This window comes from Primulina huaijiensis, chromosome 10 (assembly GCF_012295235.1).
Source record: "Primulina huaijiensis isolate GDHJ02 chromosome 10, ASM1229523v2, whole genome shotgun sequence".
Taxonomy (NCBI): domain Eukaryota; kingdom Viridiplantae; phylum Streptophyta; class Magnoliopsida; order Lamiales; family Gesneriaceae; genus Primulina; species Primulina huaijiensis.
The window spans coordinates 16,086,814-16,105,474 of record NC_133315.1 but is presented as its reverse complement, the minus strand read 5'-3'; the positions used below and the strand labels follow the sequence as shown (position 1 = coordinate 16,105,474).

At 35.2% G+C, this 18,661-nt stretch overlaps 2 protein-coding genes and 2 pseudogenes across 5 annotated transcripts; all 4 read left to right on the top strand.

Annotated features, from left to right (window-relative positions):
* The first annotated feature begins 7,283 nt into the window (after positions 1-7,283).
* On the top strand, positions 7,284-10,720 carry LOC140987019 (sirohydrochlorin ferrochelatase, chloroplastic-like). 3 transcript variants are annotated; one of them, XR_012177033.1, is made up of 7 exons: positions 7,284-7,588; positions 7,714-7,907; positions 8,914-8,975; positions 9,121-9,231; positions 9,312-9,404; positions 9,665-9,863; positions 10,350-10,720. XR_012177033.1 is itself a non-coding variant. In XM_073455445.1 (6 exons), exons 1-6 carry the CDS (start codon positions 7,551-7,553, stop codon positions 9,767-9,769), a joined length of 495 nt encoding a protein of 164 aa, XP_073311546.1. In that variant the 5' UTR covers positions 7,284-7,550; the 3' UTR covers positions 9,770-9,971. The 3 variants fall into 3 exon arrangements, 2 of the variants coding, with proteins under 2 accessions (XP_073311546.1, XP_073311545.1); XM_073455445.1 differs by lacking the exon at positions 10,350-10,720 and having other exon boundaries at positions 7,822-7,907; positions 9,665-9,971; XM_073455444.1 differs by lacking the exon at positions 10,350-10,720 and having other exon boundaries at positions 9,665-9,971.
* On the top strand, positions 9,838-10,959 carry LOC140985941 (pentatricopeptide repeat-containing protein At2g37320-like; annotated as a pseudogene).
* Positions 10,960-10,988: 29 nt separating this feature from the next.
* LOC140985940 (pentatricopeptide repeat-containing protein At4g14050, mitochondrial-like) lies at positions 10,989-12,245 on the top strand (annotated as a pseudogene).
* Positions 12,246-12,452: 207 nt separating this feature from the next.
* LOC140986705 (isocitrate dehydrogenase [NADP]-like) lies at positions 12,453-16,946 on the top strand. 2 transcript variants are annotated; one of them, XM_073455028.1, is made up of 16 exons: positions 12,453-12,756; positions 12,846-12,889; positions 13,004-13,113; positions 13,556-13,593; positions 13,675-13,752; positions 13,846-13,899; positions 13,976-14,077; positions 14,158-14,246; positions 14,347-14,450; positions 14,536-14,604; positions 14,697-14,812; positions 15,488-15,522; positions 15,607-15,749; positions 16,054-16,176; positions 16,446-16,527; positions 16,641-16,946. In XM_073455028.1, the coding sequence occupies exons 1-16, from the start codon at positions 12,543-12,545 to the stop codon at positions 16,644-16,646; spliced, it is 1,407 nt and encodes a 468-aa protein (XP_073311129.1). In that variant the 5' UTR covers positions 12,453-12,542; the 3' UTR covers positions 16,647-16,946. The 2 variants fall into 2 exon arrangements, with proteins under 2 accessions (XP_073311129.1, XP_073311128.1); XM_073455027.1 differs by having other exon boundaries at positions 12,454-12,756; positions 16,446-16,946.
* The last annotated feature ends 1,715 nt before the right edge of the window (positions 16,947-18,661 follow it).

Here is an 18,661-nt window from a genome sequence, read left to right as displayed (position 1 = left end):
CTAAAATTTTGCTAAATACATTGCAAATAAAATATAAATTGGCAAACTCCTTTTATTTGCCAAAAAACCAAAATATTGTAAGTAAATCAATTGACAAAAATGAAGAATACAAATTATAGCAATAGTAGCAGAATTAAATCATTTACGGAATAGACAAACTATGTTTTGCTTTAGTTGAAATAGAAATCAACAAATTAAGTAGAAACAATGGAAATAATAATTTTGTAAATTCATATTAAGATCAAGTTTAAAACTGCAATTCAAAGAATTTTAAAAGCCAGCGGCGTTAGCTATTTATGGACACTATTGGTCGGATTCCTGCCTCCATCATTTGTGTTCACCATGTATGAATCTTCAGATTTAAATACATAAGCAACAAAGATTCAAATATGCCCGATAAGTAAAGATGCAAATGTGTCCGATAAAGTTCAGAAAACTTGGTGCCGCACATTAGATGAGGAGAAGCATAACTATAGCACGCACCTGAACTCACATTTTACGTTTTTCATATTGCAATAAATATCATTTTCTATGTCATGTTGTCGCCATACAAACTGCAGAAACTGTATATAATATATTAAAGCATATAAAACAAATTGAATGAGGAAGAGTAATAATTAGAATCGGAAAATTGCAATAGAGATGAGTTTGTTTTCAAGTTTCGGATGATAAAATCTTCTACTTGGCTATTTTTTTTCTTCTTTTATCCATGTTAAAATTAAAATGTATTCAATGAAGGCAAAGATTTATATTTTAAATTTGATGTTTCAATCAATTTTTGCGGGACTATTCAGACATTTATTCGAACAATAAGTAATCATGTATAGCAACTCGCTAAAATAATCACAAACCATATCATATAAATAACGAGGGAAAAAACCACAGAGTATTCATTTTTTGTCACCCTTCAGAAAATTGAAACAATTTTAGAATTTTTGTATTGAAAAGATTAATTTTTGAAAAACAATAACCAACATAAATAGCAAAGAGCAATGCAAATCAGAATTGAAGCAAATACTCAATAGATTAAAAACATTACAATTCATATTTTGTCATAGAACATTACCAGCATTGACGTATTGGCACAATTTGAGAAGCAGATATTATGTTAAAACAAAAATAAAAGCGTGAGAAAGGAAACTGATGCTTACAGATAAGATAAGAAACTGGTTTGTATGATGGAAATGTTGCAGGGTGGTGGAAGCGTGATAAGAGGAAGGATAGTGCCGTAAAGTTGATAATTAGCTTTCCACCGCTTCCTCATTTCCTAAATCCACTGCAAAATAACAATTAAATTGAAATAGATAAAACCAACCAACAAAGATACAACACAAAAGTGCATGAATAACTAAGTTTTTAGCACATTGGCATTCAAAACCTTTGCAGCTCACGAATTAGTCACGCCTTTAGCGGTGTAAACGTGACTTGAGCTACTTGATTCATGGACGGGCATTATTTCTCTCGATGAGTTCAACATTCTATTAACAATTTCTCAAATTTCCCAAACAGAATCATTCCAACTCACACTGCGAAGGCCTGGAATAAATTATCAGAAACTATAAATGAAATCAACGGGATAGATAACTTAATCTAAAAGGTCATATCTGAACAACACTCGGTTACATATGCCCGTGAAGAAAGTAGTATTTTAAATTCATCTATTATTCCAAAAAGAAATTCAGATTTCTTTAGTCAGCACATCATATCACAAGTCTCAGTGGCAGAGGCAAGGAATCAGATGGTGGTCATCCTCCTTAGCATAAAACGCATCAAATCCTTGTAATTTTCCTCAATAACTGCTCCGAGGACAACCAAGAAACCACAAAGCACGCACAAAGAAGCCATCACAAACAAAATCAAACATGTATAGCCGATTCTTAACTGGATTGTTGGCCTTCAGGATGAAAATTTCGGTCGACGATGAGTCCGATTGCGCCTTATGTTCTCTGGCTAAAGGAGTTAGAATAGATATAATATATTCCTACTTCGGATCCCTGGATGTCCTCTTGTGGAATATATTATATCAAATGAGAAAATTCACCATCCTCAGTAAACAAAATGAATAGCCTCCAGCTTTAATGTCACATATACAATTCTAGCGTAGCTGATGTTATCACAAAACCCAATAAAATAAAACGCTTTCCTCTTTAAAAAAACATGGATACCTAGAACCAAAATAAGGACGGAGCCCATAAAGAAGTTGAAACGCCACAGTTGACAAAAATTTCAATTAAAATGTCGTGCAGATACACTTAAAACATAATTTTTTACAGAAAAAAGAGATGCATGCAAAATCAAGGTACCTAAACTCGGGGCCAGTTAAAAAAGTAGGAGTGAGAGAGAAAGTATTTAAAAAACAAGGACTCTGACTTTTTTTTTAAGAAACAAGAAGTTGACTTTTGATTATTACATTAACTGCAATTAGACTCTTTAACTTAATTAATTCTCCTCTTTTTTTTTCTTCTCGGTCGACTCACATCTTTCCCCAATTAAAATTTACGAGTTATCTACTTTTTTTTTTCCCAAATCGATATCTGTCGACCCAAAATCAATTTAATCGACCAAAAATCTACTTTCAGAAAAAATAAGAGTCCACCCAGAAGAATTGGTCGACCAAAATTAAGTTGGTCGACCAAGATTAATTTTGTTGGTCGACCAAAATTTTGTTGGTCGACCAAGATGAATTCTTGGTCGACCAAACCAAGAAGAAATTCTTCTTGGTCAATTAATTTTGGTTGACCAAGAAGAATCCATAATTATGTGAGGTTTGTTTTTTTTTATTATTATTATTTCAATCTTGGTCGACCAAACCAAGAAGAAATTTTTTTGGTCAACTAATTTTGGTTGACCAAGAAAAATCCATAATTATGTCAGATTTTATTATTATTATTATTATTATTATTAATTTTTGTCTATTCTAATTATCTTATTCTCTTAATTTTTGTTGAATTTTGCAGAATATACCTTTGGCTCGACCCAAAAGCAAAGCAACAAGGTCGACCCAAAATCAACAAGGTCTACTTTGTGTCGACCCAGCTAAATATGTGATTCATATGTTAAAACATGTAATATTATATAACATACTTGTGAAATTGTGATTTATATGTTAAAACATGTAACATAGTTGTGAAATTGTTATTCATATATTAAAACAACATGTTACATAGTTGGTTGTGAAATTGTGATTCATATGTTAAAACATGTAGCATAGTTGTGAAATTGTGATTCATATGTTAAAACAACATGTAACATAGTTGGTTGTGAAATTGTGATTCATATGTGATTCATATGTTAAATAATGTAGCATAGTTGTGAAATTGTGATTCATATGTTAAAACTTCATATGTTAAAACATATAAGATAATTGTAAAATTTGTGAAATTATGATTCGTATGTTAAACATATAACATAATTGTGAAATTATGATTAATATGTTAAAACATGTAACATGGTTTTGAAATTGTGATTCATATGTTAAAACATATAACATAATTGTGAAATTGTGGCTCATATGTCAAAACACATGTAAGTGACTCATATGTCATAACATGTAACATAATCATGTAACATTATAGAACATACTTGTGAAATTATGTGATTCATATATTAAAAATATGCAACATTGGTCAAAATTGTGTAATTATACGTCAAAATTAAGTAATTATCGGTCATATTTGTCAAATATATGGATTCATATGTTAGAAAAATGGTCAACCCAAAAGCAATCTTGATCGATCCAAAATCACATGGGTCGACCCAGAGATTAGCATGGTCGACCCAAATATCAACAAAGTCGACCCATAAGTAACTTGATCGACCCAAAAATCATCATAATCGACCCAAAAACTGATCAACAAGCACTGAATCGACCCAAACTGGGTCAATGTTGGATAGACTAAATTTTAGGTCTACCCAAACAAAAACTTTGGTCGACCAAAGCTTGGTCGACCCAGCCAAGGCTTGGTCGACCAAGCTTTGTGGGTATAACCAAAAGCTTGGTGGGCTTGGTCTACCCATTTTTGGTCGACCAAAGCTTGTGGGTAGACCAAGCTTTTGCTCTACCCTTGGTCTACCTAAAATGGGTAGACCAAATTTTTAGGTAGACCAAGGGTAGAGCAAAAGCTTGGTCGACCAAACCTTGATCAAATCTTGGTCGACTCAAATAAAATATTGGGTAGATCAAAATTTTGGTCTACGGCTTGTAGATCGACTCTTTCTTATTCAAGCGAGTCGAAGAAACGGAAGAAATAAATCGAAATAAACTTTAATAAGCCATTTGTTCGATTGAGTTTGCTTAGATTGAAAGGATCTGTATCGAGAATTGATGGGAAGAAAAAGACGATTTACATTGAGAATCATCGTCGGAAAGGAAATGAAAGGAGATCGACGGAAGAAAAACCTAGTTTGAAGTCCCCTGAAGGGAAATTTAGGGAAAAAGGATTCGGTTCTGATTTATTTTAAAAAAAGGATTCACAAGTCAATTTAGATAAATATCCCTATGTTTAAGTGTAAATATATCATTAATTTAAATTTTTAATATTAATTTCATCCATCTCATTCAGTCGACTCCAAACTAGATTTCTCTTCCGTCGACCTCCTTCCATTTCTTTTCCGATCGCATTTCCTTTCCCGACAATTTTCGACGCAGATCCATTCAATCTAAACAAACTCAATCGGACAAATGATTTACAAAAATCTGATAATATAAACATTTATTTCGATTTATTGTTTCTGTTTCTTCGACTCACTTGAAAAAGAAAAAAGTCGACCAAATTTTGGGTAGACCCGAGTCTTGGTCGACCAAGCAGAATTTTGCTTGGGTCGACAAAATTATGGTCTTTTGCTTGGATCGAAAAGACAAAACTTTGGGTAGACCAAACATTTGGTCGAGCAAACCACTTTGGTCTACCCAAAAATGGGTAGACCAACATTTGGTCGACCAAAAATATCCAAAGTGGATCTTTGGTCATCAAAGATCCAAATGGTCGACCAAAGATCTTTTGGATCTTTGGTCGACCCAGATAATACTTTGGTCGACTGAAGCAAAATGTTGGGTAGACTTTACCTAAAATTTTGGTCTACCTAACATCGATTAAGTTTGAGTTGATTCAGTGCTTGTTTTTGTATTTGATTGGACATTGTATTAATTTTTTAATTTCGATTTAAGTATTTATGGTGAAATTTTGTTGTTGGTCAGTTTTTTGGTTGACCGGGGTGATTTCTGGGTTGATTCTGGGTAGACCATGATGATTTCTAGGTCGACCCTGTTGATCTCTAGGTCGACCCATTTTGTTTCTAGGTTGACCAAGGTTGCTTTTGGGTCGATCATTTTTCTAACACATTAATCCATAGATTTGACAAATATGACCGATAATTACTTAATTTTGACGGATAATTACATAATTTTGATCAATGTTGCATGTTTTTAACATATGAATCACATAATTTGACAAGTATATTATATAGTGTTACATGATTATGTTACATGTTATGACATATGAGCCACAATTTCAAAATTATGTTATATGTTTTAACATGTGAATCACAATTCCACAACCAACTATGTTACATGTTGTTTTAAAATATGAATCACAATTTCACAATCAACTATGTTACAAGTTTTAATATATGAATCACATAATTTCAAAAGTATGTTCTATAATATTACATGTTATGACATATGAGCCACAATTTCACAACTATGTTACATGTGTTTTGACATATGAGCCACAATTTCACAATTATGTTATATGTTTTAACATATAAATCACAATTTCACAACTATGTTATATGTTTTAACATGTGAATCACAATTTCACAACCAACTATGTTACATGTTGTTTTAACATATGAATCACAATTTCACAACTATGTTACATGTTTTAACATATGAATCACAATTTCAAAAATATGTTATATAATATTACATGTTTTACCATATGAATCACATATTTAGCTGGATCAATACAGTAGATCTTGTTGTTTTGAGGTCAACCGTTGTTGCTTTGCCTTTGGGTCGACCAAAATTTTGGTGTTGCTTGGGTCCCAAATTGCTTTGGTCGACCCAAGCATCAAGCAATTTAAATTTGGTCTACCAAATTGCTTTGGGGTGGTCAACCATGGGTAGACCAAGCTATTTGGGCCCAAATTGCTTGGTCGACTCAAGCAAGGTCGACCAAATCTTTTGCTTGGGTCTACCAAATATTTAAATTGGTCGACCATTTTTGGTCGACCCAATGATTGTTTTTGTATCTGAGTTCTTGTAATATGTTTATTGATCTTTTAATTATTGGACATTGTATTGATATTTTTTATTTTCGATTTCAACAAAAACTAAAAGAATAAGATAATTAGAATAAACAAAAATTAATATAAAAAAAACAAGCGTGACACACATGTAATTATGGGTCGACTAAGAAGAATTCTTGGTCGACCAACAAAATTTTTGTCGACCAAGAAAATTAATCTTGGTCGACCTTTAATACTTGGTCGACCAACTCTTCTGGGTGGAGAATTAATTAAGTTGAAAATTTTAATTACAGTTAATATAATAATCAAAAGTCAATTCCTTGTTTTTTTTTAAAAAAATCAGAGTCCTTTTTTTTTTTAAATTCTTTTTGTCTCACTCCTACTTTTTTAATTGACCCGTCGAAGTTAATGATGTATTTACACTTAAACAAAAGGACATTTATGTAAATTGACTTGTGGATCTTTTTTTTAAATAAGTCAAGATCCAGTCCCATTTCCCTAAATTTTCCATAAAAATCTCAAAACACGACAATTACAAATCTTTTCAATGATCAGAAAATTTCCCAGATGGTAAAGGTGATCGTGCATACAGAGAGCTAATTATGCAAAAATGCGATAACAATGAAGATCGAGATCGGCCACTCTGTTTTTTTTTTCTCAGGTATATTCGACAGAGAAGATATGAAAGAGTGAAGCGGAATCTATGAAGGTAAAGCAACAATATCTGAGAGAATAGTGCAGAGTTTGTGTTAGAGAAGCGTAATTTCTGAAGGTAAAGCAAGAATATGAGAGAATCGTGCAAAGCAGGTGTGTGGACCTGTTTTGTTGGAGACGTGGAGTGATTTTGAGAGAGAAAAATATTATCGAGGTGAAGAAGGAGGGCAAAAGTGTTAAAAAAAAAAAAAAAACTTGGTGTCCGCCAAGCAGTTTTGATGAGCATCAAAACTTTAATAAAATAATAGAGATAGTAGAGATAAGTTTGTCCTAATTTGAAATTTATAGAAAATATTTAGAACACAAAAATCTTACCTTACCTTTTGCTCAACTGTTTCGTTTCGTTTCGTTTCGTTGTGCCTTTCAAAATGTTCAGTAATCACTACAGATTCTTTGCTTTGATTGCGGTATTTTTCAGCTTTGCGCTTCCCAGATTCCCAAGTTTTTGAATCACGAAGATCTCTCAACTAGTTTTCACTCAACTCAAATGTTTGGGGCCCTAAATTCGCGCTTTTTTGAATTTTTTATTTTGAAATTTGGTCTATAAATTCAACGAAATTCTTGAAAGGGGGCCTGGAAAATTGACAATGGAAGCAGCAGCAGCTCCTGCGCTCGTTTTCCCGAGGTAATTTCACTACTCTTTCTTCGATTTTTAATTTGTTTTGCACTGCCACACTGTTAGGAAACTTCAGACGTCTGCTACGTTCATACTCTAATCTCCAGTTTCTACAAAACTAAATGCGGAAATAGTGAAATTGGGGGAGGCCCGATTAGGGCAATTCGTGGTTTTTTAAATCCATTGAAAAGAGAGAAATTACGGTCGGGATTATGTTTGGCCACTGCAAATGGTGGCTTCAGGAAGGCGCTGAATGGGGTTGCTGAAGGTGATGGAGTGATAATTGTTGATCATGGCTCGCGTCGTGATGAATCCAATCTTATGCTAAGTAAGCTTCTTCTTTATTTTTCTTCGTCATTTAGTACTGTTGGTTGTGAATCTGAGTTAGCAATTTAGATTATTATCCTTTTTTATGGGAGAATAATTACCGAACAACTTTGGAATATATTTTGATGTATAAAGTTTGGTCTATCCCAAATGCATTGTCTTTGTTTGAAGCCAAAAGTGAAAACCAATTATGCCATCATGAAGTGAGAAATCATGTGTATTTGTGTCATATTGGGATATGAAGATGAAGCACATGGGATCGATCGTTGTTGGGAATTAACAGTTTAGAGACTTTGTAATGAAGACAATTTTTTACATGATTATTTAGTATACCTTTTGATTTAGAGATTGGTGTTGTTTCAACAGTTTTTTTGATAAGAAACTATTTTATTAATACTAAATATCAAAAGTTTACAATGCGTAGTGGATGAGCGATCCACGATCCACGACGAGAAATTAAATTTAGGAGCAAGTCAAGAACAAATAAAATACCAATCCCTTACAAGATCTGCTAATAGTAAGTGCTGAAACGAGGGTATGATTAGTGTCCATCTCGCGACTCTGAGTTTAATTATCTCCCACAAATTCTCTGAAGACTCTTCTATGTCGTTGAAAACTCTGTTATTGCGCTCCAGCCATATCAACCAAAATAAGCAGTGAATAATAATGCATCAAAAGTTTCTGAGGCCCTTTCCCTTGAGGTAACCGTGCTCCATAACGAACATGTCTCTTGAATTGAGAGGAAAGGTCCATTCAAATCCCAGGTATTGTTTCAACAGTTAGCTCTATAAGACTGGTTTTTTTGAAGGTTGGATGTGGGGTTATAGTCGTTATTCAGTTTCGAGTAAAATTGCCTTTTATGTTTAATTTTTTAGCGTGTAACAACTTCTGGAGACATGAGAGGGAAATGCGCACTTTAATCATTTTTTAGCCTGGTTTATTTACTCATTGTTTATTGGAAGTAGATTATGTTAATAATTTAATTTAACTTTATTTCTTTTTTACAGATGAGTTCGTGGATATATTCAGAGAGAGAACCAAATATCCAATCGTGGAGCCTGCTCACATGGTATTATTTTATTTCATTGATACTTATTTAAGCGAACAACAGCCTATTTACATTGTAAGCTGCAGCAAAAGAATTTATTGAATGAATGATGGAAGTAAAACTTTGCGTTTCGATTCCTAATAATTTTTATTCTTCTACAAATTAGGAACTTGCTGAGCCGTCTATCAAAGATGCCTTTGATTTATGTGTTCAACAAGGAGCGAAACGTGTTATAGTGAGTCCATTTTTCTTGTCTCCTGGAAGGCACTGGAACAGGGTAACTACATACTGGTTCTTGATACCATCATATCATATGTATTGGAACCGAGAGTTGAACCTGACTATGGGATTTGTCAGGATATTCCATCTCTAACGGCGGAAGCTGCAAAGGAGCATCCAGGGGTATCATACATCGTTACTGCTCCACTTGGTCTCCACGAACTGCTTGTGGTAGGATTCTCGGTTTTTTCTTGTTTGTGTACAATTATTTGGTTGAATTATATTGTATCTAGTACTTCACCGAGTGTGAATTTTCTAATCCAAGCTGGCAACTAGAATGTGACAGAATGCATAAAATCTTTGCACGAAAGGATTTTTTTGCCATGTTCAGCTCCACATTTGTGTCCTTTTGCTTGCATTTTCTCTTATACCACCTGACGACAGGTTATATTTTCAGTATAATGGCCTTATGAGACCTCTATATATTACAGGATGTCTTAAATGACAGAATAAGCCATTGCTTGAGCCATGTTGCTGGTGTCGCAGAAGAGTGCCGGGTTTGTGCTGGAACAGGAAAATGCCGGTTGTATAATTAGTATTTGCCGGTGGCTCAGAAAGTTGAGAAGGCGAAATATTACTCGCTAGGGGTGCATTTAAATTCGTGATGGCATATTGTGAGCTCGTAAGAAGGTAAAATTTTCTGTGGTACAATACTGGTCCTTCTATATTGTGAAAAAACGTGGCAGACCAAAGTTTTGTAATGCGTAATATAATATGATGAGTTTTTGATTGTTCCCAGTCAAAGCCTAAGATTAAAGAACAAAGTACTTCCGGTGAGAACAGGCCATAATTGCTTGGGAAATTTCTTTGCTGTCATCTTTATTCAATGGATGAGTTTAAATACAAAATATTTCCAAAATAACTCTTCCTATTTTTATTAACTAACAATTGAATTTAGTTATAGGAATTTGAAATTATAGATCTGAAATTCATAACTTCAATTATGTCGATCCAAAGAAACTCGAGGGGATGAGAGAAAATTATCTGGGTTGATTTTCAGACATATTCAGACATGGGGAGATGCATGCAGAGTTGTGGGTGTAGACAAATCATAATTTTGCATTGCTACCATCTGAACATGGAGTAAATATAACCCACCTATCTTGAGCATGACAGGTCTTTTGAAAACAGGAAAAACCCTCTAAACCTACGTTAGCAAATGCATTTCTCAGCTGCAGCATTTGACATACGAGAGGTTAATCAATCATGGAAATGCCCTCCACTGCCACTTAATCAAAATGGGCCTCGCGTCGTGAAAATACATTGCCGTAAAGTTACTGATCATGTATTTAGACTCGAGAAAATTACTCGAAATTGGCCGAATGTTGAAGAGTTTAATCGGTTCACTTTAGTCGTTCATAACTGCGCTTGATCATTAAGAATCTCGGGTGGGTAATATTAGTGAAGCGTACCGGTTGTTAGATGAAAAGCCATAGAGAAATGAGGTCTCCTGGACTGCGTTGATATCGGGATTACTGAAGCAATGTCGTATTCTGTGAGAAACCCGTTTCTGAATTTGTTTTCATGGACTGCAGCAATCAGTGGATTTGTTCAAAATAGGCTGAGTTTTCAAGCAATGAAGCTGTACAAGAAAATGCTTCGATCTGGGGTTTTGCCTAACGAGATTACCTTTACTTCTGTTATTAGGACTTGTGGAGAGTTGGGTGATTTTGAATTAGGAAAATGTATTCTAGAGATGACAGTTAAGATTGGTTATGACTTGTGAGAATTATTTATCCGTTCGCAACTCTTTGATCACTTTTGTTTGTATGTTGGAGTGCAATGATCGCAAGGTTCAGTCAGAATGGCGATGCAGAAGAGGCATTGAGTCTGTTTAGACAGATGATGCATCATTTGTTCAAACCAAATGTGTCGTGCTATTCTAGTGTGATTAACTCATTAGCGAGCCTATAGGCTCTACAAGCTGGAAGGAATATCCATACTCATGTCATGTGTTGAAAATGTGTGTGGATGTATATGTATTTGTTGGCAGCGCACTTGTTGATATATGCAGCAAATGTGGAAATACTAAAGATGGCCGCTTGATGTTCGATCCACTTTTGGGAAAAAACACTGCCTGTTGGAATTGGATGGTCCCTGGTTACAGTTTTAACTGCCAATTTGCCGAAGCAAAAATGCTCTTTGATCAGATACCTAACAAAGATAGCATCTCTTGGAACTCTTTGATTTCTGGTTATGTAGAAACTGAGAATTTCATTGAAACATTTGAAGTGTTCGATGAGATGATTTTGTCCAGAGAACAGCCGAGCAAATCTATCTTTTCAAGTGTTTTGAAAGCTTGTGCTGGCTTAGCTTCATTAGAGAAAGGCAGGTATGCGAATGGAAAGGCTGTAAAACTTGGGTTCCAGCAAGATGTTCTTGTGGACACTGCTCTATTAGACATGTATGCAAAATCTGGAAGTATAGAGTGTTCTAAAAAGATCTTTATTCGAATGAAAATGAAGAACGAGGTAGATTGGACTGCTATACAAGGGCTTGTAGAAAATGGATTGGCAGAAGAATCACACGCCGTGTTCCAGGAAATCGAAGGAACCTCATGCATTGCTCCGAATGAATTAATGCTATTGTCAGTCCTATTTACTTGCTCTCACTGTGGTTTAATTGACAAAGGTCTTGACTAATTCGATTTTACGAAGAATATTTACGATATAAAACCAAATGAGAGACACTGCACGAGCATGGTCGACATGTTGGCTCGGTTTGGACGACTTTCTCAAGCAAAGAAGTTCATCGAAAATATGCAATGTGCCCTTGAAGGGAACGCTTTAGCTGCCCCCTTCTGAGTGGCTGTAGGATGTATGGAGACGACAATTTGGCAGATTTAAGGGGTAAAAAGATGTCAAAAATTGTAGAAACAAAGGCCGGAGGATATGTGCTGATGTCGAATATTTATGCTTCCAGTGGGGTTGTCGCTGTTGGTTGAGGTGAAGAATGGGGTGCATGTATTTTACTCCAGGGATGAAACTCATCCTCAATCTGCTCAAATTTATGGGAAAAAATGGAAATATAATAATAAATTGAGCTTAATGAATGTATGTAATTAGTATATAAATAAATAATATTTTATTGTTAATAATAAAATTATAATCGAAATATATTTTTACCAAATTTTAGAAATATAAGTAGTAAAATCATAGTTATTTCCATAAACACAAGATTTTACTGTCTTGGCTTGAAAAATATATAAATATTAGTTAATCACCCATTCATTTCACCGTGGTTAAAAGAAAGGAAGTCTCCAGCAGCTTAAACCCCGCAAGCTTCCTATAAAAGCCAAACGTCACCACCATGATCGTGGCATCTGGAACTCTATCGTCTCCGTCATTTCTCGCTTTCAAAAACCGCCGCATCCTTCCGAATCCGAGACTTTCGTACGGAATGTCGTTCAAGGACCCCCGCGCTCTCTTCACTCGCCTCCCGAACGCCTCAGCTCGCTGTTTTTCGGCCGCTCCGGACGGTGTCAGTAAAATCCAAGTTCGGAACCCTATCGTTGAAATGGACGGTATTTTTTCTATTATTGCAATCTATTCTAGGATTCTATTGGATGGTATCGATGATTGATTGGTCTTTTTTTATCGTTTTGTTTTTTAGGCGATGAGATGACGCGAGTCATATGGAAAACGATCAAAGACAAGGTATGAATTGTAGCACTGTCTTGTGTTTGGTGTTTTGTTTTATTATTTTTTCGTTTTTCGGTTGTGTGTTTTGTTCGGGTGATAATGAGCAGTTGTTTGATGTTATTATCACAGTTGATATTTCCGTACCTGGAACTGGACATAAAGTATTTCGATTTAGGTATATTGAATCGTGATGCAACCGATGACAAAGTTACTTTGGAGAGTGCGGAAGCTGCTCTTAAGTAAGTCTGTGTTATATTCTTAGTTTGTAGTTAGGAGTTCAAATTTACGGATGTTCAGTTTGTATTAATCAAGTTAATGAAATATGTGGAGATTAGGTTAAAATTGAGTTGTAATTTTATTTTTCTTTATGTTGTGTGTGAGTTTTATTGGTTATTCTGGTCGCATATTATTTTTTAATGACGTTTAAGGACCACCTCTTTGGAAAAGCCACATCGATGAAGAGTACTAACTATAGTCATGAAGGAAGAAGCCGACATGAACAGTGGAATCTGACCAATCATAAATACCATCAAAGATTCTAGTGACTGGAAGCTTCATGTTATAAGATCCATTAGATAAACAGTTGCTTGTTACACTAATAAGGATTTTGTATATTGTATTATAGTACAGATGAATTTCGCTATTCTACGACAACCTGAGTGCTTTTATGTTGTCTTATAGGTATAATGTTGCTGTAAAATGTGCTACAATCACTCCAGGTTAGCTATTCTGTTACATATTCTGTGCATCGATTTATATGTTTTACGGTGATTTTAACTCAAAAGTTTGACGACGTTCAGATGAGACAAGAGTCAAGGAATTTGGACTAAAAGATATGTGGAGAAGTCCCAATGGCACAATCAGAAATATAATAAATGGTCTGGATGTAAAACATACTGTTATATTCTCCATCATCAAGGAGTCATTGTTTCTTGTCCTTACTGACTTAGAATGTTCCCGATACTTTTTAGGAACCGTTTTTCGCGAGCCTATTTTGTGCCAAAACATTCCTAGAATTGTTCATGGTAAGATATTTCTTCTTGTTCCATGAACAAAAGAATATAATTTTGAATTGTTATGATAATGTTACCCATTTTGCAGGTTGGAAAAAACCCATTTGTATCGGTAGACATGCCTTTGGTGATCAATATCGTGCTACTGACACAGTCATTAGAGGACCTGGAAAGCTTAAAATGGTTTTTGGTGAGATGATAACGTAGTTCTATCAAATACTGAATTTCAGAATAAGTGGTGACATTGAAACATTTCTGTTCGGTTATTAGTGCCAGAAAACGGTGATGGACCACTAGAACTGGATGTGCATGACTTCAAAGGTCCCGGAGTTGCCCTTTCTATGTTTAATGTCGACGAGGTATATCTTTTTATCGATTTTCCTGAAAAATGGTATCTTTTCCGAAGGGACGTACGCAAGTTTATTCCATCTTTTCTATATGCCTTTGATTAACTTTCAGTCTGTTCGAGCATTTGCTGAATCATCATTTGTGATGGCTTTTGGGAAAAAATGGCCTCTATACTTGAGTACAAAAAATACCATTCTTAAGAAGTATGATGGCAGGTATTTGAAAATCATAGCATAATTTTTCAACATTTTTCATCATTGAGTCACTCTCTGGATTTGCTTAACATATTGACCATCTCAGGTTCAAGGACATATTTCAGGAGGTATATGAAGAAAAGTGGAAGGAAAAATTTGAAGAGCATTCGATATGGTTGCCTTATCTCTTTTTTAGGGCATTTCATTGGCCTACCTTCATTGTTCTCTGAATTGTTATTATTTAATAAAGAATTTGCTCTTGCATAGGTATGAACACCGATTGATTGATGACATGGTGGCTTATGCAATGAAGAGTGAAGGTGGATATGTTTGGGCTTGTAAAAATTATGACGGAGATGTCCAAAGTGATTTACTTGCCCAAGGTGATATCACCTTGAAAGAGAATAAATTCTCATTATTTTGCCCATATTTTCAATGTGGTTGCATATTTTGGAATTATCAGTCAAATCAAAGGTCACTGAAAAAATTAGGTCCCTCATAATTGATTTATTTATCACCCATTGTGTTTTGAGCCTTCTCATAAAAAATCAGCTCTCACTTTTGTGCATCCCTGCAGACTCAATCAATCTCTCTGACATTAGAGCCTTTGATAAAAATCTTAAATCTACTTTCCTGGTTTACATTAGACTGCAAGTTATAAAAATGCTGCAGGTTCCGCTGATGAGATATACTTGTGTTTCCTGCTTTTAGTTTTTTGGATGGAATCGAGCTTTTTGGAACTATAATATCCTTGATTGGAAAACATTTAATGTTGTTCAGGTTCTTGTAACATCTCAATCACTCATGCCTTGCTCTTCCTATTGGTGGTGTTTCCCGAAGCTTTATTTATATGTTGATTGGGAACTCCCCACCTTTCTTAAAGAAAAAAATCAATACATGTATTATATTTTACTCGAAACTGAAAAATCCAAATGTTTTTTCTTTGTCAGTGCATGTTTCTTTCAAGTTCTGATTGTGTTTTGATAACATAAAGACGCATAGAATATCATAAATATCATAAAGATCAGAAGATTTACTGACGTCCATTTACTTCGCAGGATTTGGGTCATTAGGACTCATGACTTCCGTTTTGGTTAGTCCTGATTTGGCATAAGTTGCAGTACCTCATCATATCTGTCATGTTCGTGACTCGAAATCTATGCTTTCTGCCTTGCAGCTATCTGGTGATGGTAAAACTTTAGAAGCAGAGGCTGCTCATGGGACGGTGACCCGGCATTTTAGGTTGCATCAAAAGGGTCAAGAAACCAGCACAAATAGTATTGCATCCATATTTGCCTGGACACGAGGCTTAGAACATCGGTTAGTTTATCTCTGCTCTGGATATTAGTAACTTTTGGGTGTGGGAATTGGGATCCCTGTTTTTGAGCTTATAAAACCCTGTCGATCTGTCTGCCACAGCTTAGTTATTTTCCTATTCAGCCAGAGGGTTGCAGTTGGACGCAATTATTTGTTTCTGTTCCATTTTACTTGTGATTACGCTCTGAAACCATGCTTAAAGCTTGGAAAACATTATTTATAGGAAGCACGTGACGAAGTAGCCTCGTGTATTTTATGATTCAACTACTGAACTAAATATGGTTTTACATTTCTGCATCTCTCCCAGTGCCAACCTCGATGGCAATGAGAAGCTGTTAGATTTCGCTCACAAGTTAGAAGCAGCATGCATCGAGACGGTGGAATCTGGAAAGATGACTAAAGATCTCGCCATTTTGACGCATGGACCAAAGTAAGTGGTTCTTTCTCGATATTAATAACATACTTACCTAATGATTGACAGGAAGTTGCTATAAACGAAATCTTGGAAGATATTTATTTCTATGTTAATAGTGTTTTTAGATGATGTTATTATACAGATCTAACAGTTAACTTTGGTACTCATATTACTGTACTAAATTTGAATACAGTTGCAACACTCGACTAACATTACTATTAGTATACCACTTCTGTTGAGAAATATATCTTCTTACAGTGCCTTATGTTCTGGTTTTTGGTCAGGGTGTCGAGAGACATGTACTTGAACACCGAAGAATTCATTGATGCTGTCGCACAAAGTCTTTACTCAAAGCTTCATGCGACGGTGCCCGTTTAAAACATTAAGTTTAATTATGAGCGTGTATCGTGTTTAGAGAGCAGATAGAGGGGTTTGTGGTTCCTGCTTTCTTCTGAGAGAGGTGGATCTTACTCTTGCAGCTTTGACCTTCGGCTTCTTTAACCATGATGGTGTATATCCCACGAACTTCAATGAGATTCTACATTCACCTAGGTGTAGAAGCTTTGATAGATCCAACATCTGCTGTGTTGCAAGCCATTGCGTAAGAATAAGATGAAGAGTTAAATTTTGTTGGATTAAATTTGACAATTTGATATATGTGTGTGTATAATATATGTGTATGTATGTATGTATGCATGTGTCTTGTATATGTTTCCTATTATTTTTAACTGCATTTGAAAATCTTATCGACGTTAGACGGGCAAAGTAAATTGACTCGTAGCTTTGCTGGTGTCTCTCTCTCTTTATCATAAACAATTGTGTGCAATTGTGCATTGGTGGTATTATTTCACCCACTCGATGAGAATGGTAGAGAACCACAGGCAGCTAAATTGGAAACAGTCAAAACCGGGCGGTGGCTGATGATTAATGTTGATTTCTTACTCTTTTCCCCTATATCTAGATAAAATAAAAAATATGTTAATTGCTTTTATATTAATCTTCAAAATCATAACATAAAAGTTCATTATAACATTTAACAACATTGATTTCTCAAAAACATTATCAAATCAACCTCTTGAGATCGAATTCTCAAGACGTAATGTAATGCATTTGGGACAATTTTCTCAACATACAATCTCTGAGAAACAACACAAAATGTTTGTACGAGAAAATGGCACCACACTTTGTTGGGAAATTATATCGAAGCGATGTCGATCACGATGATAATATAGTACTCAAAAATTGCGGAATAAAATAACCAACAAGAACACGAAGATTTACGTGGTTCACCCAATATAGGTTACGTCTACGGAGCACTGCAACTTTTATAACTGGAAGAAATATTAAAACAAGTGTATAGATCAATACACTCAATATTTCTCACTCTCAACCCGAGTATACCGAGAAAATAATTTCTCTAACTCACACAAAAGAATTCCCGCACTCAAGAAAAAAAATACACTCTTTTTTTTCTATGCACTCTCTTTTCATCAAAGGTGAAAAACTTTTGATTTTGGAATACAATAACTGAAGGAATTGAGCTCTATTTATAACTAATTCTCTCTCACATACCTCCACCATTTTCTCTTTCCCTCGTACTTCAAATCCCCGTGATTGATTCATTTCTTCATCTAGCTTACCATGAAGAAATGTCGTCTTTATATCTAACTGTTCCAGATGTAAATCTTCTTTTACCATCAATCCAAGTACAGTCCTGATAGTAGTTAACTTTACCACCAAAGAGAAAATATCAGTGTAACCAATGACTTCTTTTTCACCTTTTACAACAAGTATTTCTTTGTACCGCTTGCTACCATCATGCTCTTCTTTTAATCGGTACACCCACTTGTTATGTAACGCCTTTTTGCCTTGCTGAAGTTCTGTCAACTACCACGTCTGATTGGATGACAGTGAATCCATCTCATCTTCTATTGCCAACTCTCACTTGGTTGAATCATCATTTTGCATTGCCTTACTTTGTTGATTTTCCAGACAGATCCATTTGTCATATTCATCCGGATATCACCCATACCAACAATTTCCAAGGGTTTTCCAACAGCCAGAAAAACTTTTCCGTAATCGCCAGCGATGTAATTATCAAATACATCGTGATCACCAGTGGTATGAAACGAAGCTCCCGAGTCCATAACCCAAGAATCAACAGGGCTTTCCATGGATAATAACAGAGCATCGTGTACTTCCTCAGTGACAACATTGGCATTATTTTTCGTTGATCTGCAGTTCTTTTTCAAGTGACCAGTTTAACCACAGCTCCAGCACTTCAAATTCTTTTCAAAGTTGCTTTTGTCTTTTCCATTTCTTGACTTGGACTTACCGCGTCATCGGTTAGAACTCTTTTCGCCACTCCTGTCCCTTCCTCTGTTCTCGAGATTTAGAGCAGATCTCGATGATGTTCCTTCACCCGAATCTATCACGCGAACTTCTTCAGCAAGAATTTGATCTCTGACATCATTGAATTGTAGCTTTCTTTTTCCAACAG